The sequence below is a fragment of the Ascaphus truei genome, chromosome 1 (genome assembly GCF_040206685.1).
Source record: "Ascaphus truei isolate aAscTru1 chromosome 1, aAscTru1.hap1, whole genome shotgun sequence".
Taxonomy (NCBI): Eukaryota; Metazoa; Chordata; class Amphibia; order Anura; family Ascaphidae; genus Ascaphus; species Ascaphus truei.
In genome coordinates, this window is record NC_134483.1 from 341,341,271 (window position 1) to 341,366,241 (window position 24,971).

At 41.2% G+C, this 24,971-nt stretch overlaps 1 protein-coding gene across 1 annotated transcript in view; it reads left to right on the forward strand.

Moving 5' to 3' along the window:
* Nucleotides 1–1,879: 1,879 nt before the first annotated feature.
* Nucleotides 1,880–24,971, forward strand: part of LOC142470935 (albumin-like) — a 55,151-nt gene continuing 32,059 nt past the window's right edge. Inside the window, exons 1-3 of the mRNA XM_075577744.1 lie at nucleotides 1,880–1,996; nucleotides 6,766–6,829; nucleotides 12,577–12,715. Coding sequence (XP_075433859.1) covers nucleotides 1,894–1,996; nucleotides 6,766–6,829; nucleotides 12,577–12,715 — 306 coding nt within the window. The 5' untranslated portion in view covers nucleotides 1,880–1,893. The remainder of the gene's footprint in view (nucleotides 1,997–6,765; nucleotides 6,830–12,576; nucleotides 12,716–24,971) is intronic.

A 24,971-nucleotide genomic window follows, 5' to 3' on the forward strand; every position in this document is an offset into this window, starting at 1 on the left:
ACACTGACACACACACTGACTGACACACACACACACACTGACTGACACACACACACTTACTGACGCGCGCGCGCACACCCCCACACCCACACACTGACTGAATGACTGACTGACTGCCGCACGCACACACTGACTGACTGAGGCACACACACACGCACACACTGACTGTGTGTGTGTGTGTGTGCGTCAGTCAGTCTGTGTGTGTGTTTGTGTTTCTGCGTCAGACTCACTGACGCGCGCGCACACACACTGACTGACTGACGCACACACAATGACTGACGCACACACACTGCATGAAGCTGTAAAGGAGGGAGGGGGGGAACTGGATTGATGTGAATGGGGGACAAACAGAGAGAGGGGGAGGGGTGAGGAGAGAGAGAGGAGCGGGAACATTACATCCCGGGCAACGCCGGGTCTCTCAGCTAGTATAAAATAAACGTAAAGAGAGGGTGCATACCATTCAATGATGGATACAAAAAAAGGAACAACAGGACAGTCACTCTTATACTCCCAGAAAGTGAATATATATATCATTTACGTGAATCACTATCCGTATTTGAAGTGTGTGTGTATATAAATATATATATATACATACAAATGAGCATACAGTAATATTTCCATTTGCTATTTGCCTTGCTATGGAGGGTTTTTGTCACTTTCTTACTCACATAACTTCACATATACATACATATATAATATATATATATATATATATATATATATATATATATATATATATATATATATATATATATATGCAGTGGAAGTGTATTGTGTGTATTTACCTACACACTCACTCCACATTTCAGTAACATACATATACATCTAAATAATATTCACATATACACGTTTGCTATAAATGGAATTATTACAATTTTACATTATATACACGTGCAATGAATGGAATAAACACTGTAATAAGTTTGAAATCGCCTATCCGAGCTGCTATGCATGGCTGATCCCTTTTCTCCAGCTTCCTTGAATGTACTACTGTATGAGGAAGATCATGTGACCAGATGCTAGTGCACGTTTAGAGAGAGGGAGGGCAGTGCTGACAAAGGGGTGTGCCTGGGTTTGTGACAGGCCATGAAGGGGCAGTGCCTTAGCAAATGCTTGTTAAAATAGAATACAAGAAAATTGGTCTTTCAAAGTTGTTTTTTTAAAAACAGAAAATGCTAAAAGTATTATTTCTTACTACAGAACTGATTTATTAAAAAAAACACACATGCAGGATATAGACTGAACTGCAGCTTTAAACAGTGTTAGTCAATGTTAAATCAACAGTGGTCAAATGTGGTGAACATGAGACACCTTGTGGTGTGTTAGATAATTACAAGACAAATATAAATAGTACATTTGACACTACTGTATTTATTTATCAGTAAAATATTTTAGCCGAAAAAAATATAATTAATTCTGTCACAACTAACACTTTTGTTCACAAGACATCATTCGAATGTTTTACAAAAAAATGCAGATTGTTTTTTCAAATGCTGTATGGTGATTTGCAAGGCAATATTGTGTAAATATTGCAAAGCTCATCAAATGTCACCAATTTTTGCAAAACTGTCAGGTTGATATTCAAAAACCATGTATTAGAAACTTGGGAGAACCCTAAAGGGTTCCTGTAATATTCAAATGGTACCAAATACAGAAGAATTTACCAGGCATCTGCTGTGAGAGTGTTGAGGTTCCTCAGAATTTCACATATTTTTCCTTAACCCCAAAAAATGTTGGAAAACACTGCGCTAAGCAGTCTTCTTAACAAGCACATTTTATTGACACTATCTCTACATGCATTGTTAATTATTAACAATTGAGTACATATTACATATATAACCCAGTGGCAGTGCTCATTAAAACAACTTTTATTCACACATTTATTTTGCCATCATGAAACGCTCTCTGTTTACTCTACATATTTTGTTATTTTTCACAGTTTCTGGCTGGACCAGCAACCTCATCTTTAAAGGACACAGGCTGCAGAGGAGTACTGGTAAGAAAAAGGCCGCTTTTTGAAACAATAATATATTCTGAAATGTTTTATCACGTACCTCGTTCCTCTATTTTTATTTTTAGAAGTTGGTGACCCCTGTGTGCTTGCTTTTAAAGCCCACTCGAACACACTTTATTGCAACTCCACCATATGTAACAGTAATAAAAATAATAATCAAGGTCAAGAATGTCACTATTACCAAGCACTGCAGACAGTGTAGTGATTAATTTCATATCAATTTGAATACAGAATAAATGAACAAAGTCTTGTGTTTTCAGTCCTTCTGTAAACATTATCAATCTGTTTATCTCCTCTTTTCCATGCCAATCATCTGTTTTATCGTCTTATCGATGATGAGAAATGGGTTTGTCTTGCTTTTGCTAAAGGTGTTTTATATGGTACATTAGAAAGGAAATAGAAAGCAGGCAGTGTACATAGATTTGTTTTTGTGAAGAGTTCACCTTAAAAGTTGAGAGATTTATTACAACAAGCATCAAAAGTGTTACTGTATTTATAATGTAAGTTCATGTGCTGATTAAATAATTATCAGTAAAGATCGTATTGTGGTTACCTGGGAAAGTATGGGAGATACTATTATGGGAGATGTCCACAGTTGTTCTTAATACAATACAGTGGAAGCTTCTGGTTGCCTTTGGACCCTGAAGATATGGGATCTGAAGGAGATTGTAGGTTGTGATACCTTTAAGCGGACAAGGAGGAGAGCTCTCGGAAATCTCTTAGGTCAGTTTTTGTTATGGGTAGAAAAATTTGGCAGTGCACTGCCAGAAGGAACAGAAGGAGGCTCACGGTATGCAGAAGCACAACTTATTTATTACATAAAAAAGTGGACCAAATGTCCCCCCTAAGCACAGCAAAGGTCCACCAACGTGTTTCGGGCAGTATGCCCTTGCTCAAGTTTTTGTTATGAATAGAAACAAAGAGACAGAAGAAAGCCCTTACATATCACAACTTTGAATAACTCTCCTGTTGATCAATTATAAGGCATCTCAATCTAAAATGAGCCTACACTATACAATGAAAACTCACAAACATAGAAATAGTTTCATATCTTCTTCATAGCCACATTATAAGCATAATCCATACCTTCTGTATTTCCCAAAAACTTCTTAGTTTAGCTTCCATTAGGAATGATTTATCAATCCTTGAATACCGTGTCACTTAGATTGTAAGCTCTTTGGTGGTAGTGACTCCTAATGTTAATTTTATTTCTGAAGCCCTTATTCCTATTATGTGTTATATTATTATGTCACATTGTTGTTACTACTGTAAAGCGCTATGTACATGGATGGCGCTATATAAATAAAGATATACATACACACATTTTTACAGGAGCGGGCTCTGCACATAAGTGATTCATTCGTTTTTGAAACATGATCGATAAACGCAGGTCATCTTTTGGATAATCAGTAAGCCGTAAACTATTAAAGAAAAACTACCTAAAACGTACACTGAATTCTAAGGGCTAATAACTAAGGATGGGCACATTCGAATGTCAAATTCCATAAACAGGGCACAGACACAGGATAAAAACATTAGCCTATTAAGGGTTGGTAGTAAGTGATACTGTGATGTGATGTCTAGGGATGGGAACTGGAGTCTACTCGACTGCATAAGACAAACTGTTTACAGACAGCTAGGGCTTGTCATTTCTATGTTGATCATTAATTATAACCAGTGTGACTTTCTATCTGTCTGTGATCATATCTATAAAATCAAGATAATGAGTGAGGAAGTGCCCTCCATGGAGCACTATTGATGAGGATTCAATTCCCGCCTCAGTAATCATCATGGTGATATGGTGATGGCTTTTGCTGAATACTGGCTGACTTTACACAGTGACAGTAAGGAGTAAGATCATGAGTAAGGCTTCAATCTACTCTGATCAGGCCTGACTGCTTCTGCCCAGTCCCCAAATCCCCACTTTTTTTTACACAGTGTAGGATGCTGAACAACCGCTAAGAGTGTGCAATAATACTAGGGCAGGCTAGCAGGGAATACCCAGCGCATCCTTATACACCCAACCATCATCTAATTGCTGCAGCATTGCAAAGGAAGAAATGGACACTGAACTGCCTCTAGCAGTACATATATATGTTCATATTTGCATAGTTTGGCAAAAAATCCTGAACATACAAAACAGGTAATCTCTTTTGCAAATATCTTACAAAATATGCAAAAAACATCATAATGTCAACTGCAAGACATTTGCATATTTCTAATTCAAACAATTACCTGTAAAAATGTTAACAAATATCATAATTCACAGCTTGCCATGTGTCAATGTGCAACAGGTATTTAACCTTGTCTAAAGCAAAGTCTGCTCACCTGTAGGACTACCATCTGGGGTTCTAGCATATACTGTACAGAGAAAATGCAGCAGCGCCTCCCAAGGCCACGGGGAAGAATACACCTCATACCGCCAAAATGGAGGGCAAAATGTGATGTTTCTGTACTGAACCCGACCACAAGGAAGTGTCCCTTCTGGTCCTATAAGAATACGGATGAGGAGGAAGATATATCTAATGCGGGCCCCGAAATCAGTCACCCACAAAACCCCCCTAGGATGGTGGAGGTGCCGGAACTGGGTACGCACTGAAAAGACAAGTCTCTATGACAATGAATATGATTGGCGGCAGTAAGTGCCGGATCAGTTGAACGCCGCATATTCCTGACAGTTAATGCAACGGCAAGAAAAGCATGGTGGATGCTGTGAAACTGTGCAAGTTTCAAACAAAGAAGGAAACCCCAGTATCCATGATGGGACAGAGTCATCCAAAACAAGAAGGAGGAAAAAGAGAAAGAAAAGAGTTTCTCCAATCACCATGGAAGGGGCAGACACATCTGCAGATCCTGCGGAGAAAAAGGGGAGCCGAGATGCCCTGCAGCCTAGAGCAAATGGAGGATTCATCTTGGGAAGAATAGAATCTCCAGAGGGCCCAAGGCAGAAGTGTACCCCAAAGAAGTGTCTGTCCAGTGCTGTCAGTGAGAAACCCTCAACCAACCATACCAGGGAAGTGGAGCCAGAATAAGGAAGTGATAATCCCTTGACCCATCATGAAGATACACTGCAAATGAACCAGGAACAATTGTTTAAAGAAATTCTGGGCAAGCAGGCTACATGCGGTGCTCTACTACAGCGCCATCTGTTCCAGCACAGTAAAACACAGGATCAACGGTTGACAGCTCTGGAGATGGCGAAGGCAGAACTTACCACCATGGGCAAGAATCAGACCCAATCTGACAAAGTTTTTGCTGACTTGCAGCAGAAACAGCAGGAAGCTCAAAAGATGGCCCTCCGTCTAAATATATAGCTGGATGTTTCTCGCCAGGAGCTCAACAGTATCCAGACAAAGGTGGACATATCGTAGAATGAGGTTCATACTATCTGCATAGAGCTAGCTGCCGCACACCAAGAGATCAGCAGTCACTGCACAGAACTGGAAGTCTCTAAAAAGGAATGTCACAGTCTCGCCCAGGAGCTGGACGTTTTTCCAAAAGATGCCCACAGGCTTAGTATGGATCTTGAGTTTCTAAGAAGGCACTTAATTCCCTCAACCTAGAGCTAAAAGACTCACGTCAGGAGACCTGGAGTCTCCACTCAGAAGCGCTTAAATGGAAGGAGAACTACAAGGAGGCCCTGAATATTATAGAGACTGTAAAAAGAGAAAATACTAGTCTGAAAGAGGAAAATTCTGATTTGACTGACCACGTCAGTGAAAGGAATGAAAAGCTGCATGAGCTAGACAAAATGATGAAACTATTTGAACATGAAAATTCTGAAGCATTGGAGCAACGCATACAAGCACAGCACACACTGCAGAGCCATCTGCAAGATCTCCGTATGCACTTACAGACCATGGAGAAGCAGCGAACTCTGCAGGTAGAAAATCTGCAGGCTGCTAAAGAAGTACAAGTGCTGCATGAACGTCTGAGTATCCAGTGTGTCCTTGCAGAGCAGCACGAGGAACTGAAGGCTACCTTGAGCATCGCCAGAGCATCGCTGGAGGAGCTTAGAGGCCAGTGGACTTGGTACAAGATTGAGCACGAGAAGGTCCAGAAACTGAAGCATATGATAATACCGTAGGTTGAAATGAGGCTTATCCTCCCAACCCTGCAGATAGGGACAGTTAAAGTGAGTCAGCCCTTATAAAGGGATAGGCTGTTTATTTATTTTGTGTTTTCTGCATTGTTTAAAGTGACAGGCTGAATAAAGCCATGGTTTAATTTCCCCTAATCTGTATCCCTGGTTGTACCTCTGCACATGTCTCTTACATAATGCAATTTGGTCTAGTTTTGCCTTGTGTGCGTAATCGTCTAATTTAGGGAGTGTCAATGGGAAGCTAGGGAGCAGTTAAACAATGCTCAATTTATTAAAAGATGTATGAAATTCTGTGTCACTGCACACAGTTTTATTTCAGAAAAGGTGCAAGAAATGTAAGAAACTTGCTTACATTTCACTAGGGCGCCAGATTAAAATTGCAGTGCATTGAAACATGTTTGTGTTGATATTTCAACTGAAAGTTTAGTTTCTTTAACAATATTTAAAAAATCTACATTACAGTATTTTCCCAAAAGTACTAAAACTACTAGTTCCCAAAACTACCCAGAGGAACACCATACATTTTGTGATAAACATAGAGCGTGAGACCTGCAAAAATAAATGACAATTTTATTGTTAAAATACGTGATATCCGTAAGCCGTAAGCCAAAGCGTATAACTGAATAACATTTTTATTTTCTGGTTGTAGTGGAAGAAGAAAGAAACACTGGATGTGGTTTGTCCCACACAATCGGTGCATTTTTCAAAAACAAGTAAGACATTGTTCGTTTCCACAACGTTAAATGTCTAGAACCAAACTGATTGTTACAGTAATAAATAAAAACACAAGAATATGCATTTTTTAAAATTATTTATGAAACTTTATTCTGGAAATGTTTGAAAATACTGTTCTGAGCCTTTGGGCTCAGTGTGATTTGAAATACAGGTAAACTAATTTCCTTCTTCATGCAAATAAAGTCCTTCTTGGATTTGTGCTAAACTTTATTAGGAACATAAACAGAAATGAATAGGAACTTTGGGGATGCATAAATTAGACGCAGGTGAAAAAATAATGCTATCACAGGGAGAGCAGTTTGGGTAGACCACTAGCAATGGCTGCAAGCTTAAAAGGACTGATGCAACTGCCTCACACCAGGAAGCATGGCAGGGCTATACCAAGTGCTAGCGATCTAGGAATAAACCATTTTATGAGGGGCCAGAGAAAGGATTGCTAACACAACAGACTGAAATGACAGTTAAGTACTTTCCAAAGTGACAAGAACTAGGGCAAAGGTCATGGCAGCCATAGGGAAAAAAACACACATGCAGCGGACAGAATACTCCCCGTCTGGGATCAACAGATACCACTATAATATTATATGTGGAACATATAATAAACATACTACGAGCTCTGCTAGCTCTACTGCTAACACTGCGTGGGCCTTGTTATAGTGTAGTCAGTTTTTGCTTCCAACTTTGCCTTGCTAATCTAATGATGAATCTAATATGGTGTTTGTTAAATGTCCTTATTTACATATTTTTTTATAGATTTACTCCAGCATAACAGAATCCAGCATTTTTGTCGTTACACACAAAAACAAAACGCTTATTTTTAAAATAATTACTTACATACATGAATGGTAAGATGGGCAATGATGACGTTTCAAATAGATTATGATATTCTTAAGAATCGTTGCACATAGTAGCTTTCAATAGTTATCGTCTCCAGATATTAACACATTTTTCTCTTCATGATGTTATCATTCTCTCCCTCCTGGTCTTCTAGTCTCCTGTTCTCTCAGCCTAACTGGGTGGTTTTATCTGGATAAATACACAACAGTCAGCCATCTTAATAAAGTATTACACAGATGTCATGTAAGCTACTTGTGAACATGTGAGGAGTTTTAAGCTTCTTGTCTTTGATGGTTACTTCAGCATATCTTCATTGGTTAAATTGGTAACTGTCTATCACAGCATCTAATCTCAGCTTGGACCTACAGTTGCTAATAATCACTCAGTGTCAACAGAGAAGTTTAAGCAACTTGAAACCGTAATATAACCTTTTGTGTCAATTCTGGTTACATAGTTACATAGTAATGAGGTTGAAAAAAGACATACGTCCATCAAGTTTAACCTATGCTAAATTTAGACAACAGATACTTTATCATATATCTATACTTCCTTATTGATCCAGAGGAAGGTAAACAAAAAACCCCAGTGTCATTTCATCCAATGATATCTCATAAGGGGAAAAATAAATTCCTTCCTGACTCCAAGAATTGGCAATCGGATTATTCCCTGGATCAACATTCTTCCCACGTTTACTTATTTGGTATATCCCTGTATACCTTTCCATTCTAAAAAGATGTCCAACCTTTTTTTTAAACAAATCTATTGTGCCTGCCATCACAGTCTCCATGGGTAATGAATTCCACATTTTAACTGCCCTTACTGTAAAGAACCATTTCCTTTGTTTCTGGTGAAATCTCCTTTCCTCAACCCTAAGGGAAGCCCCTGAGTCCTTTATACTGCCCTTGGGATGAATAGTTATTTTGAAAGCTCCCTGTACTGTCCCAAATATATTTGTATATAGTTATCATATCCCTTCTTAGACACCTCTTTTCTAATGTAAATAAATCTAATTTAGCTAGCCTCTCCTTATAAGTTAGATTGTCCATCCCCTTTATTAATTTGGAAGTTCTTCTCTGCACTCTCTCTAGTTCCATAATGAGGAGTGGTGCCCCAAATTGTACTCCATATTCAAGGTATTGTCTTACTAATGCTTTGTAAATGGGCATAATTATATTTACTTCCCTTCCATCGGTTGCCCGTTTGATGCAAGATAAGATCTTGTTTGCCTTTGCAGCTGCTGCATGACTTTGGGCACTATTGCTAAGCCAGCTGTCTCCAAGCATTCCTAAATCCTGCTCCATCAAGGATTCCCCCAATTTATCTCCATTTAATTTGTAAGTCGCCTGTTTATTCTTGCTTCCAAATGCATAACCTTACATTTATCTGTATTAAACCTCATCTGCCATTTACCTGGCCAAGAATTTTTAGATAATATTATATTATATCTGATTTTATGTTCAGTTACCTTGGAGAGTTACATTGGAGGGTACAGCTGTTCCAAGATTTATGTAGACTCATTACATGTGAAGTATTCTAAGTAAAAGAGGTATGGTAAAATGTATTCTTTGTCTTCCATTGACGGAGCTGGTTTATCATCTTCTATTCTCATCTGGACCGCTGTACATCCTAGGCCATCGCCACACTTCTCTAATGTAGATATCTCTGTAAGTTTCAGTGATATGCCTTTGTTTCTCTTTGTTGCCAAGCCTCTCTTTCACATGGAAGTGGGTAGCACATGGTTAGAAGAGAGATGTGCATGTTTGTTCAATATGTTTGTTTTTAAGGCATCAACGTTGTCTGGTCTCTGCAGTTTGTCGATACTTTGCTCACTATTACCCATCCCAGGTTGAGTCTTTGGGCATACAGCCATTATGGGATCCATTGCGCAGTTCGTATACTTTGTGTACTCTCAAGATGTCCCTGCCGAGCAGTAGTAAGATCTGAGTGTCTTGTTCTAACAGCGGTATACAATCACCTATTCCCCTGAGGTGAGGGTGATGACGTGCCACGTCTGGTGTGGGAATTTTGCTCCTGCTCTCTGCCATCTGATTACACTATATACGTGTAGGGAGTGATATCTTTATTCTACCATCTACTGAACACATGATGTATCTGTTTGCTCTCCTCCCTGCACATGTTCTGATTGTGAAGCTTTGTCTCATACTGTATGTTGTATAAGTCAAAGAACTCTGATCTGACTAATGATCAGTTGCTTTGATCATCAGTGATGGCATACATTCTTGTAGCTCTTTCAGTTTGTTCCTCGGGTGTACTGCAATAAGACTTACTTAGAAGCAGGATCTCTTATCACGTTCTTCTCAACAAACCTTGGTGCACTTGGATATGATTGGTGGTGATATTTTCTATTTTCGCTCCTCTCCACCATGATTTGTCATTGGGGTAAGGGCCTAAATGTCTCTGGATGTAAAGCTGCTACATTCTTGGCATTATCACACTTGTGCATTTGATAGCTTCTTTACAGTCTCTTGAACAGGTGACTTATGGAAGCGAAGCCTTTGAAGCAAACACCAATTTTTTTTTTTAATAGGCTCCTGTGTTCCTCTATGGGCTTCATTCTAAACCCAGTACACTTGTTAAGTGTGTGGTTTCTTGTGTATGGGACATTCCCTGTTTGTGTCCCCTGTTTTTCTGCTTGTAGTGATAGGATGGTTAGGGTGTGTATATGTTGTAGTAGATACATCTGTCCTGTGGACTGAGATAGACTTTCTAATGTTACCATATCTTGTGACTGGTCTTTCATTATTTAAGTAGCTTGCACTAGATATGGTTGATGAACCTAGTGTGAAGCTGAGATCATTTCTCATTCTTGCTGATTCACTAATAAAATCTGAAAAGAATGAAAAAGGAGGAAAGGCGACTTGCTTTTCCTTTTTGTATCGTGAACTTTGCGATGGCCTTGTGAGATCTATCCTTCTCATATGGCAGTTTCTCCATGAGCGGTCTAGAAAGTTGAGACCTGGGAGAAATGGATCAGCCTTTGCAAACTGTAATTCCTGCAGCAAAATCCACTCTCTCGTAACCTTAGATTGTCTTTGCCTGAGATTTTGGGAAAGTTTTCAATCCTTTTGAAGATCGCGTTTTCAATTACCTCTGGTCTGCCATAGAATTCCTCTAGTCTTGAGGGCTGTTCAAGTGTACTGACCTTAGTATGTCAACTTACTCTGAAGGCTCTTTCCCCAACCACTTGGCTAGCAGATCAAGTTATTCACTCGCGGTGATATCTAGGTTTCTTACGTCTCTGAACGTAGAATCCACGTTCTGTAGTTCTCAGAAAGTCATCTAAGTCCTGTGCTGACCAGTTCACGCTAGACCAAGTACTTGGCTAAGTCTGTCAAGCCTGATGCTTCAGTCTGTGAGCATTGAGGAAGTTGTGGACTGTTGTAGTTGGGCATGTTCTGTCCACCATCTAGGTTCATTGAACCATAAGAGTGGGGTTGATCAGATGCCTTTGATGTGTGTCTAGGGTATGCATTATGTGCTGTGGTTCTTGCTGAGGGGAACCTTGCAGTCATCTCTTCCATGCAGTGGTGGCTGCGTGTAAGTATGAGGAAGTGTATTTCTCTGTGCGAGCATACCTGGATTGCGAGCCTGTTGTAGTGCATTCATACATGTGCTTGTCTGAATCACTGTGGTAGATGTAGCCATCGCAGGGAGCATTCAGAGTAACAGCCTCTATCATGTGGATAATTCATAGCTTCGGTACCTGTAATAACCTCCTCATCTGGTAGAGATGGTAGACTGGCGTTCACACTGGCATGACTTATTACATAGTGTCTGGTATGCTGTGCTGGATCTTCTGTAGCTCTTAGATTGCTTCGATGCTCTCCGCCATCTTATCTTGTGCTGTTTCCAAGATTACTGCTTGGGCTTTTGTGGTGGCTGCTTCCTTTTTTTTGCATAAGGCCTCTAAATTTGCTTCAAAATAGTCCTTCCTACTTGCAGAGGCAGCAGTAGGGGTGACTTCAGCAGTGTTGGTAGCAGCATCCATGTTGGCTGCCGCGACGGAAGCGGTAGCTGTGGCAGAGTCCCTTTCAATAAGAAGTCCCTTTCAGAGACCTCTTCAATACGAGCTCTCCCCAATTCCTGACTGCTTCATCTTGTAACCTGGTAGCGCCTGCGCTTAAGCCTGAAACATTAGATTGTGCTGAGTTTGAGGACCTTGCTGAATGTCTGGATGCGCCAGAGTGCTGTGATGCAATTTCCAGAAAGAGGTCCTTTCTCTGACATTCAGCTTCAGTGGTTGCGCTCTGCACATGGTCATTGCAGTCCAGATCGATTGTTTTTTGTACGTCTCGTTCTTGCTTTCTCTGGAATTGGTTCATGTCAAGTAGGTGATATGTCTCTGACAGCATTTGGCACCATTTATGGTTAGACTTTAATTGACTTTTTTTTGTCATCTAAAAGGGGTTTGCTCTTAAGAGAAAACATAAAAAAAAACTGGCTAAAAACGTAGTACCATATTTTAAGAGTATTTTCTCTGAAAAATCTGGTGTTTTTTTAAGCCAGGAAAATTTGATATAAATCCCACAAAAAGATTTTTGAATGGACAGTACCTTTAAATATCACTAAGTATCTCTAAAACAGGCAGCTCAACACATAGTGGCTTGTACACCAAAGTGTAGTAGGCCTTCCACTGTAGATCATTAATAGCCATTGGATAATGGATAGTGAATATGTTCCAAATTTAATGGAGAAGTAATGCAAAGCAGTGCTGTGTGGTCAGCTCTTTCCAAGAATTGTATACAAATAAGTCAGTAAGCACACTTTTGTTATCAAAATGAACTCATTGTTTGCTGGGTTAGGAAAATACAATAAAACATGTCATGAAACCACTCCATGTGATGTGTTATCAACTTTTGCTTTCCAGAGCTATTGTTTTCTATAGTCAAAGGTTAGTATTCAACACACAAGATGATGTGAACAGACTGCTGAACCGGCTGTTATACGTTATCACTAGCTGCTGTTTACCCTTACCACAACCTAAGCCAGAGTGCTACTTCAGTGATGTAAGTATTAACGCGCTATATCAGCTTTGCTCTACTTGCAAGTGATTTGAATAAGAATAATATGTGTCAGCAGAAGAACTTGTCATGTTAGTCAGGGGTCCTCAACTTCAGTCCTCAAGAACCCCCTCCTCCCACCCCCCCCCCAACAGGTCAGGTTTTAAGGCTATCCCAGCTTCAGCACTGGTGGCCCAATCAGTGGCTCAGTCCCCGAAGCAGGGATATCATGAAAACCTGACCTGTTGGGGGCCTTCAGGACTGCAGTTGAGCCCCCCTGATGTAAAAACCATGTTACTTTCATTGTTTGATATATCTTTACCATCCTGGCACTTCAGTCCTGCCCTATAACTAAAATGTTCCAGGTTTACAAAAAGGTTTTTAAAATTTGCAAGCTGGTACTGTTTTGAAATTGGAGCTCAGAGGCACATTTTCAAAACGCACCTAATGTTATTATTTTTGTAATACTTATATTTTATTAAAGTTTTTTTGAAAATAGGTAACAGTGTGCAACAAATTAAAAAGGGTGTGGGGGAGGGAAGGAAGGGGAAGGCGAAAAATAACGTTCCAACTATCTGTCACAGGACTCATATGGTCCACCATATTAATATTAACGTGAACATAGCATTATTTTAACACTAAAAAGGACATTTGCTCCCCTTGATACATATTTGTAGGTTCACAAAGCATCGATAAGGGGTGTTGAACCTAGATCCTACATTCACTGCTATTTGAGAAAATAGAACACTGGTTCTCAACCAGGGTACTGCAGCACTCTGGAGTACCGTGGGTGTCTGGAAAGGGTGCTATGGGATTTCCCTGTATGGTTGAGGGAGGAGTATTCTGTCTGAAGCACTCCTGTGAAGAGCTCATGCGGCCGGCGAGGGTGGCATTTAAAACAATACACCATGCTGACACCTGGAATTTTGCCTGATGGGTCGCATGGGCCATTTAGGTAGAAGCTTGGGGGCATAACTTTGTTCAGGAGAGCAGTGAGACACGTGTAAAAAAACAAGCATACAAATTGAATGTGTGTATTGTGTATTAATGTACAATTAGTATTAATAAGATTTATTCAGTGCTTACTGGATGTGGAAAGGATGTGAGGTTGAATGTGTGGGGGAGCATATTGACATGGGGCTAAGTGCAGGAGGGTCTACACTGATGTGAGTATAAGTGGGGAGGAGCACATTGATGTGGGTCTAACTGTGGGGGAGCACACTGATGTGGGGCTGTTTGTGGAACCTTTGAGTGGGAAAAGCACATGTGGGGTTAAGTGTTTGTGTGGGGGAGCACATGCAGGGTTGTGTGTGATTTGGGGGGAAGCACGTGGGGATGAGTGTGTTTGTGGGGGAGAAGCAGATGTGGGGATGAGTATGCTTGTGGGGAAAGCACGTGGGGATGAGTGTATGTGGGGGAGAAGAACGTGGGGAGGAGTATGTGTGTGTGGGGAGAAGCACGTGGGGGCAGGAGTGTGCGTGCATTGGGGAGAAGCACATATGGGAGGAGTGTGTTTGTGGGGGAGAAGCACATGTTCCCCTGACAAAGCCCTGTGTGCGAACGCGTAGGGTTGTTGAGAGTCCATTGTGAGGTAGCAAAGCAGAGTCACACTCAGTGTGTCATGCCCCTCGAGTGGCAGCCATCAGAGCCGAGAGGAGGCTGTGCTGTAGGAGATCAGCAGGACCGCTTGGGTGAGACTTGGTGTCAAAAATCACAGTGCAGGTGAAATTTCGTGAGACGGCATCTCCTTGCTTCCGGGACTGAGTGCAAGACGCAGGGACCAGAGGAATAGCTGCGCGGAGACCTGCGTGGACTGCCATCTTGAATAGTTGGGATTTGCCGGTTTTCGTGCCAGCACTACACACACCTGTTGGTGTTAACTCACATTTGAGTGAGCTATATTATTTTTATCTGTGTTTTATTACAATTTCTTACGTAAGCTGTGCTTGTCTGTTTTTTTCTTCCATGTGTGGTGAGGAGTGTGTGTGTTTTGGACACTGGTGAGGTTATTCACGAAGGAAACAATTTGAAACCACAACATTTGTTTGCAGAACATGAAACAGAAGCAGGTAGCAGTAGCAGCATAGTAAAATGTAATACCAAAGCACCCCAAAAATAGATAAAAAAAGAAAATATCATGATATTATGGTATGGGTTTCACTTGGGTTGGGTAGAACAGTCTCCTTTTTCTGAATTTATAATATATGAACAAAAGGGGTCTAATTGTGCAATGGTTCCACGCAAGTTGAACAGCTATTTCATAGCACTGCATGGTGTGACATAGTCCAAAGATGTTAGGCAGCTTTCTGCCCCGTTTTAAGTCAGAAAGTGCAGGAATAGTTAAAAATGATACATTCCACAGCTTCACATTAACTCAGGCTGCTGGATGGAAAATCCAGACCACAGATTACAATGGGTCTAGTTCTCCCTCACTGCTCTTCTAATCACTTGCACAGGTATTTAGAGCAGAGAGGTTTGCATTTCAGTCTCTCTCCTTAGAGCCTGGGGGCTGGGAGTGTCGCTGCTCCCCTGCATCCAGTTCGGGGTGGACGGCCCCTCCAAGTATCACAGTACCAGAGGATTTGCCTGGACCCTTGGGACCGAGTTCCCACCACAAACAGATAAGACAAACAAAGATGTATTGCTGTTTCTAAAGGACTATGCTGTATCCAGTGACCCTAAATTAGAGGGCATTGTTTTAAACTGGGGGAATCAGGTTAGTTGGCCCAGCAGCAGTTAGAGGCTGATTCTGATGTGTAGTTAGATCCCTGAAAGGGATAGGATTTTGTTAATATAATTTGGTTTCTTGTTACTTGAAATAACAGTGTGGGAAATACTATAACACTGATATGAGTGAACCGCTGAGTGTAAATATCTGAGTGCCTCTAACCTACACATGTTAAAGCTGCAGTCCCTTATTTGGATGAAAATAAAGCAGGCAGAAGCCTGAGTTAAGCAACGTAATACTTTGCATGATCCTGTTTTGTTGTATAAATAACCCTAGAAGACTGTGTCGGGAAGAACCCAGACAGACGTCAGCGCTACAAAAGAGGGGCGTTTGTCACATATGGTGGAGAATGCGGGTCGACACTAAAAAGTCTGTGGGTTTGCAAATAAATGCGGGGGTTTAAAATGGCCGCCCAGCTGAAGTAAAATACAGATGCTACGAGTGAAGTCTGTCCCACTGTGTATATCCAGTTGTGCTTCTAGCATACACAGAGAATGTGCGAAGTGTGGATGCATTAGCATCCTGAACCCAAACAGAAAACCAAAATGTTTTTGTGAAGAAAGTGGAAATTGCATCTAGCAAGTGCTGTTTGTAAAGCTAATGCCTTTTGCTGAAGTGAGTGAATTTGCAGCTATCAAGTGCTGTATGCAAGTTGCTGAAGTGAGTGAAATTGCAGCTAGCAAATTGTCCCTGCTGGGTTTCTAAAATGGCCGACGTGAAATGTTTGTTTTGTAATGTACATAATCATGAAAAACAGTGTCCCTTCAGGCCATACGATGATGATGACGACGACTCGTATGTGGCCCCTGGAGGAGAGCCGTACCCACAGATGAGTTTAGTATGCTGGGCCTGTCATAAAGTGGGTCACATGGAAGATGTGTCCCCCAAAATTTTAAAAGACAAACAGCTGCAAAAGCAAGCAATGCCCTGTGAGTGCAAGCAAAATGTGGAAGCTACCAGTGAGTGTGTGCCCAGTACCACTGATATCTCTGGAGCTAATAAAGCAAAGAGAAAGAAGAAGAAAAATAAAACTGTTCCTCAAGTTACAGGGGAAGTGACCGAGCCACTTGAACCTGCGCTGTCAGGACATGTCAGAAAGGCGCCGAGATGTGCTGAAGACCGGAGTGACAGGCAGAATTGTCACGGGAACAGTGGCAAATGGAAAGGAGGAGCAAAGGAAAGCTGAATCCTTGATCCAGGATAAAGAGGCTTTGGTTTCTGCACTCCAAGCTGCCCGCCATGATTATGAAGTCCTGTGGCAGGGAGTGATGAAGGAGTGAGAATGTTGGAAGAAGGAGCAAGAAGCGAACGCCGAGTTACAGAGGTGTATACTTCCAGCTTTACAGGAGTATGAGGCTTTGAAGAAAACAGAGTCTCTCTTACGGAGTGAGCTGGAAGAGGTGACGACTAGTCTGGAAAAGGCCAACACCGTAATTGCTATCCTAAAACAGAAATACGGGAAAGCTCTAAAAGAGGTTCACGCACTCAGCACAGAGGTGCAACACTTAAGCCTGGAGGGCCACGGTCTGAACACAGAGCTTGGAATATTGAAAGAAACCTGTGAGAATGCCCTGAGTAATTTAGAGACTGTAAAGAGAGAGAATGTAATTCTGACACAGAAAAATTCAGAGTTGACTGACCAGATCAGTGAAGGTGATAAGAAACTTCACCAAGCAGGAAAAGTGGAGAAGCAATTGATCCAGGAAAAGTTAGAAATGCAAGAAGAGCTACAGAAGCAGATGGCTGAGCGTGAGATACAGTGCGCCGAAAGGGAGGAGGTGTCCGTCCATCAGGTGGTCTGCCTGACATTACGCTATGAAAGCAAGATGGCCGATATCCACAAGCAGCTGGACCACACGGCAAATGAGGGGGCCCGGCTGCAGCTGGAGCTGGACAAGACCCGGGAGGAGAACCTGCAGCTGCAGGTCAAGAATAGAGAAAAGGAAACAGAGTTAAACCTTGCTCTGAAACAGATGGCAGACATGGAATCGCGACTCAACTCCAAAGAAGTTGAATTAGCAGCCGCACAGAGTGGAAAAAGAAATACAGAAGGACAGCAACAAAGATGCTACCAGGACATGGGAGAAGCTGCTAGAGTGGTTCAGTCGGGCTATCAATCCTACCTCCTAACCAAGCAAGCTGTACGTTCCTATACGTGTATCTTCAATGCTGTTGCAATATTACGATTTGCTATAAAGATGAAGTTGGAGAAAGAGATTCCAAGGCTAAAAGAGACACGGTCACAAAAGGAGACCAGGGAAAGTAAACTCAATGCCCTCACTGATGACAATGAGGAAGGAGAAAGAATTGACTTTGATTGTGCTGCTATTATTCCAGAAAGAGATAGGCACCCTCCTGAGAATACTGAGAATATACTCCCTGATCTGGGATTCAAAAATCCAGATCCTCAATTTCATGTATGTTGTCCAGATGATTATCAAACTAGGGAACCCACCCTGGCCACCACAGAAGATGTTTTAGCCAAGTGGGTGGCAGTTCCTGAAAACACAAACTTTACGAAAAATCCTGAGGACATTGTTAATATGGACTACGTTTATACAGAGGCAATTAGGTCTCCAAAACCCAAAGGCCTTGTAATGGCCCCAAAAGGGAAATCAAAGATTTCTGATGAGAGGAGACATCTCAGTAAGAAGAGCCTAGAAGGTTCAAAGATTGAAAAGAAAAAGCGACGGTTAATGCTGCACCTGAATAGTTCCAGATCTCGGCACTCTGGACCACAGTGTGGAGCCAAGGAGAATCCGGTCAGAGTGTCTCGTCAGTGGCTGAAGAAACAGTCCAGTCATTTGCAGGTTGCAGCGGGTGTTGAAATGAAGTTAGAGGATGTAATGGACTGGAAGTCAAGAAAAAAAAAATGTGTTTGGGGAACGGACCGATTTTTATGTTATATGTGTGGACTATGTCACTTAACTTTGCAAATAAGCTAGTGTAGTTATGCTATATTAGGCCTCTAGAATAAGCATTTTGAAATATTGCAATGTTATTTTTTCTCTTCATTAAAAATGTAGGTAAAACTACAAATTAATATACAGGGTTAATGGCCCTTAAGATTACAAGGCTGTAGTTTATAAAAAAAAAAAATATATATATATATTGGTAGCTTACAATATAGGGAAAAAGGCCTTTTTCGGTTGGTAAATATATAATGAGGTTCATATTCTAGAGTAGAAAAACCCAGGGAGGTAATAGAAACTGTCTGGTTTTGTGAGTATATTTAGCATATCCTGGGTTATAAGAATGTGTGCTAGACATTTATTTTTCAAAATAGATCCCTAATATAGAGCAACAAAATATGTTTGCCAAGTATAGTCTCTTATGACGAAAACTATTGTCCATAATTGCCGTGGGAAAAAAATAATGTTTAATATTGTACTGGGGAGTTAGATTAAGTATTTCAGGTAGGACGCTCACCCCAGTGAGGTCCATGGCCGCTCACCCCAGTAGGTGTGAGCTGGGGAGGGGGATATGTGACATAGTCCAAAGATGTTAGGCAGCTTTCTGCCCCGTTTTAGGTCAGAAAGTGCAGAAATAGTTAAAAATGATCCATTCCACAGCTTCACATTAACTCAGGCTGCTGGATGGAAAATCCAGACCACAGATTACAATGGGTCTAGTTCTCCCTCACCTGCTCTTCTAATCACTTGCACAGGTATTTAGAGCAGAGAGGTTTGCATTTCAGTCTCTCTCCTTAAAGCCTGGGGGCTGGGAGTGTCGCTGCTCCCCTGCATCCAGTTCGGGGTGGACGGCCCCTCCAAGTATCACAGTACCAGAGGATTTGCCTGGACCCTTGGGACCGAGTTCCCACCACAAACAGATAAGACAAACAAAGATGTATTGCTGTTTCTAAAGGACTATGCTGTATCTAGTGACCCTAAATGAGAGGGCATTGTTTTAAATTGGGGGAACCAGGTTAGTTGGCCCAGCAGCAGTTAGAGGCTGATTCTGATGTGTAGTTAGATCCCTGAAAGGGATAGGATTTTGTTTATATAATTTGGTTTCTTGTTACTTGAAATAACAGTGTGGGAAATACTATAACACTGATATGAGTGAACCGCTGAGTGTAAATATCTGAGTGCCTCTAACCTACACATGTTAAAGCTGCAGTCCCTTATTTGGATGAAAATAAAGCAGGCAGAAGCCTGAGTTAAGCAACGTAATACTTTGCATGATCCTGTTTTTTTGTATAAATAACCCTAGAAGACTGTGTCGGGAAGAACCCAGACAGACGTCAGCGCTACAAAAGAGGGGCGTTTGTCACAATGGTCACCCGACAGGAAAGAGGGTTGAGACTTCTGAAATCCCAAATAAAGAAAGCTTCCCAAATAGTTATGAGGGCTATAATTACAGGAGAGGTTCACAGGGATTGTTATCTGGTTACCAAATTTGTGGACAAAGAAATAAAACCATGCATAGCTGCAGAAACTTGAATTTTGCCAGCATGCCAAAAATTGGTACGAATCATGTTTGGTGCAGAAGCTGAGAAAGAATCCTTCTTTCCATTGATACATTTAGTTGTTGTACTCAATGTCACGGGAGACAAGAACTTTTAACACCTTTTAACCAGGATCATGCAATAGGTAAAGCAAGGTAGTGCAATAAAATTAGATTTTTTGGGTAAACCCGAATAAACACAATGAAATACAAAGATACAGGTAAAATACACACTGGGGATCTGGGGGTGAAAACTAGGCTCAAATAGGTACAGGGCGTCTCCTTCAGAAGGCTTACCCTGACGGGATATCCACCCGGGCTTCCTGGTCCTCTTTTCAGCTAAAACTCTTAGCCGCGACCGCTACATTCTAAAATGAGAACTTGGTCCTGATGCTTGACTTAGCTTAAGCTAGGCAGGCTTTCTTAGCTCCCAAACTGAAGCCAGTTGCTCTGTTATTCGCAAGAGAGCAATTTTGAAAAGTCCAACTTTGCATCATCGGCCCAAGTCGTAGAATGGTCTGGTTCTCTGTCTCGGTCAACTCCTTACATACACTATCTCTAGCATGGAAGTAGGAGGAGCGACCAATCAGAGCGTGGGAATTCCCTCCCACTAGCCGATAGAAACAGGGGCTCGTCTCTTGGCTGACATCAGTGGAGGAGGCATGCCAAGCCGGCTCGAAAAGCCGGGTGGGCGGGAAATATGGATTAGCCAATGGGAAAAGCACCTTTCTACATGTTTTTACTTTTACATGATACAATACATGGCCCTGGCTTATCGTGCTACTTACTGTAGCTTCCAGGGACGCACAGCTTTCAGGGGTAACCAGTTGGGCTTAACCTTTAATATGCAGACCGGCTACCCCCTACCGTCACACTCAAAACATGTCAGATGACACAGAGTATCAATTAACAGAGAAAAAGAAAAATACTGAAATCTTCTGTGCATTGATGAATCCTTGGACATCACCTTTACAACATTACAATAAAAGTTACATACTGTACATTAAAAACAATGGGAATACAGTTAAAAAACAACATAAGGCTAAAGGAGACCCTGCCCCAAAGAGCTTATAATCTAAATCATATTAGATTTGTTGTTGATGATGATTGCCAAACAGGTGGAAGATTGTTTGCTGTTGCTACAAATTGCTTTTTTAGAAAGCACAGGAGAAGATATATTTAAGACACTGAAATCATATTTGGAATCAAGGGTCTTTGTAGAAAATGTGTGTGTTGGGTTAAGGGATGGGCGGAACAGTCAAAATCAGTTTCCTGGACTTTCCGGTCTTTCTATTCAGAATCTGTTCCACGGAGTAAAATCACTACCAGTGGACTGGCTAGCAATGTAGGGGCCAGGAGATGCTGGGTCAGTTATGACATTGTCAGGTACCATTTTCTCAAAGCTGTGCCTGCTGCAAATTGTTAGTAAATGTTAGGAAAATGTAACAGGTAGCATTTTACTACATCTTAATTTGTTAGAAATTCTTACCAGTAGGGAAATGTCCCAGGAGAGCAATTATCAATCCTATGCAAACGGAAACAAATATTTATATGTACAGTAAACTACAATATAAACTAAACTTCATATATAGAAATGTGGTATAACATGCATGTATCCAATCCCACTTAGTATTTCAGTCACACCTTTCATAATATCATAATCATTATGTGAATTTTCTAGTTGATCCCTTCTATAAAGGTGCCAGAACTCTGTTCCCACACAAAATTTGGTCCAATTAAGGATACGCTAATAACTGATATTACACCAATTTGGCACACATATGACATTTATCAATTTTACCATCCTACTTAAAAGTGAACCACTTCTTAAATAATGAGACTTCACATTTTTTATAGTCACTCCATAAGGGTACATACCAATGCACTAGTTAAAGAAAACCAGCCACGTTCTGTTCTGGGCAAAATTGCCTGGTTTTGATTTACAATTTACAAAGGTGTATCGAAGCAAAATTAGCAGTTTGTGCTGCTTTTAAAACCATCTGTTATTTGGCAGTAAAAGCAGAAAAAAACTGCTATCCTAAGGAGACAGGCATAATAAATTGTTACCAAGATATTGTCCTAACTTCATCACTGAAGTCAGATCTTCAAATCTGCATACAAGTCACTCTTTTTGGCTCAGGTACAGAAAGCTCCATAATTGACTTAACAAAGCGTAAACTTCCGTTAACGCAACAATAAGTGCTAACAGCCAGTATCTTCAAAGCTCACTAATGCAGTTTTAAGTGCTGTTTTTTCTCTCCCTCTCTCCCCCTTCTCGCTTGTCTTTAATCACAATGGGAAAACCATTACTAAAATTGTGTGACAAAACAAAATATTTTTTATTTAAGAATTGTGAGTGACTTTTGGCATATACATTGCATTTTTAAATGACCCCTTTGCTGTACAATTACTATTGCAGTGTGTGCATCCACAGATCCCCAAAACTCCCATTTAAGTCCCTGGTAGGACATGACAACAGATGTAATTTACTCAATGACTCAATGGAAGCATGTTATTCTGTGTCAGTTTCTGCTAATACCAGAGAAATCTAATACTGTCATGCGCTCTGGCATATAGCTGTGTATACTGACACCATGGAGTGTCAGTGTGCTGACAAATGGGAACAGCAATCGGAGGGCACAAGGGGACCACAATAATAGTCGGGGCTCAGGGGCACAGTGCTTACCCCTGTCAGCTCTTCCGCCCTGGATCCCAGCTCTCCTTGGCTCCTGCTCCTGTTGCGTGCGTCCGAAATAGAAGTAAATAGTTGCAGATGATGAACAGCACAGCCAGAAGAATCCAACTTCAAACTTGACCGGAGAGAAGGAAAAAAGCGAGCACTCCAAAATGGCAATAAGGTCTGGTTTATCACCTTGATAAAGTGCTGTTTGCATGAAACGCGTAGGTGCGTTCGTGTGGTCCTGTTATTGTTTGTCTAGCCTGCAATAAACCAGACCTTATTGCCATTTTGGAGTGCTCGCTTTTTTCCTTCTCTCCGGTCAAGTTTGAAGTTGGATTCTTCTGGCTGTGCTGCTCATCGTCTACAACTACTCACTTGAATCTACCTTTGGATGGACTGCAGGCCCCTGGTGTCTGGAATGTCCACAGAAGCACACAGACAAAGGGCCGCAGTGTCCTGTCATATATGTATATGTACACCTGTGCAACTTTATTTCCTGATTTGTTCATACTTGGTTGGGTGTTTATCATTGTGTTCAATTTGTGGTTGTCAAGTGGACTCCACTAGACACATATCCCTTCCTATTGTATACTTACTCATCTCTCCTGGACACTCCATTGTCATCTGGATAATCAGGCTCATTTATGCTACAGATGGAATTCTCTAATTATTGCAGCATCACACTCTATCTCACCGAAATAGAAGTATGCAGATAGACAGAGAGGAATCCGGCGCAACAGCAATCAGTCACAATCCACTTCAAATCCGATGATTATAAAAAAAAGTCTTTATTTAATGGTTGCACACACTAAAACAGCCGGCTACATCACCACTTCCTCCTCTACCCGTTTCACGCTGTAACAGAGCTTCGTCTTGGAGTGGGGGGAAGCCTGCTAAGACGAAGCGCGGTTACAGCGTGCAAAGCGTAGAGGAGGAAGTGGTGATGTAGCCGGCTGTTTTAGTGTGTGCAACCATTTAAATAAAGCCTTTTTTGTATAATCATCGGATTTGAAGTGGATTGTGACTGATTGCTGTGGCGCCGGATTCCACTCTGTCTATGTGCTAATACCAAACAGTTCTTATTACTTACATGTTGCGTAGATTGCGTAAGTTAACGCCACCTCAGACCGAGTGTATCTAAAATGACAGTGTAGAACAGTGGCTTATATATGGTTATATATATATTTATAGTGGTTAAATATGCATGGCCATACTTTCTAAGCGGTGTTATACCACAATACATCTTCAGGCACAGCAAGGTCTCTTACAGCTCATTCAAATAAAAAATGTCTTCCAGCACCAGAAAGTATAGTACCCTTGCTTTGAAAATATGGGTTACAGGAATACTACATTCTATATACTCTGAAGCAGCCGTTTGGGATGTTTTCGGATGAAAAATCCCAATTGATGTCAATGGGAATTTTCAGCCAAAACGTCTCGAACGGCAACTAAGTATGTGGAATTGACCCCATAGTCTTTCATACAGAATATCCCTAGCCCCAGTTTGATATACATGGAAAAAATATCTAGATGTTAATAATGCAATCATTTAATCTGATGGAAACTATTTTTTTGTACGGCAAAATTTAAAGCTGCAGTTCAAGCTGCCATTTAAAAAAATATATATTTTTCCCATTCAATATGTGCATCAATACAATCTGCACACTGACAAGTGATTAGCTACTGTCCCGGACAGCTTTAATCCAAAGCTTGCCGGGTTAAATGCGGGCCAACCGCCGGGCTTTTCTCCGATTGAATCGGAGTTTCCCGCGCGGCGGCCGCTTCAATAGATAAGCGCTAATGGCGCTTATTATTGAAAGTGCCTGAGGCGCGGGAAAACCGGCCGAAAACGGCCGAAGACAGCCCCGCGCCGCCCGCAGCTATTTTTAACCCGCGGAGGCAGCCGCTTTAGATTAAAGCTGGCCGCCACTGTATATTGCAGATCGATCCATTCTCCTGTAACCGATCGCTTGCTTGGGTTATTTAATTCAGTTCTTGCACAGCTTTGTGGGCAATGTAGTCCAGAAATATTATGTGACTGGGCAGTTACTAGATACAATTGGTGCACTGCTAGAGAGAGGGCGGGGCTCAAGAGCCAGAGCCTGTCAGAAGGGGAAGGGGGCTGTCACTTTGGAAATGTTTCCTACATTAGAAACATAAAAAATGTCTTTAAAACATTTCTTTGTTTTTTAAATGCTACAAGTATTTTCTCATAGTACAGAACTGATTTATTTAAAAACAAAACACACATGTAGGATATTGCTTGAACTGCTGCTTTAATAAACAAGCACATAGAACAAATACAATGTCCAAATCATGGAAAAAGAAACTAGCATCAAAAAAATTAACACATCTTCAAAGAAAGTGGTTACAGGCCAAAACACTTGTAACGAGAGACTGACAAT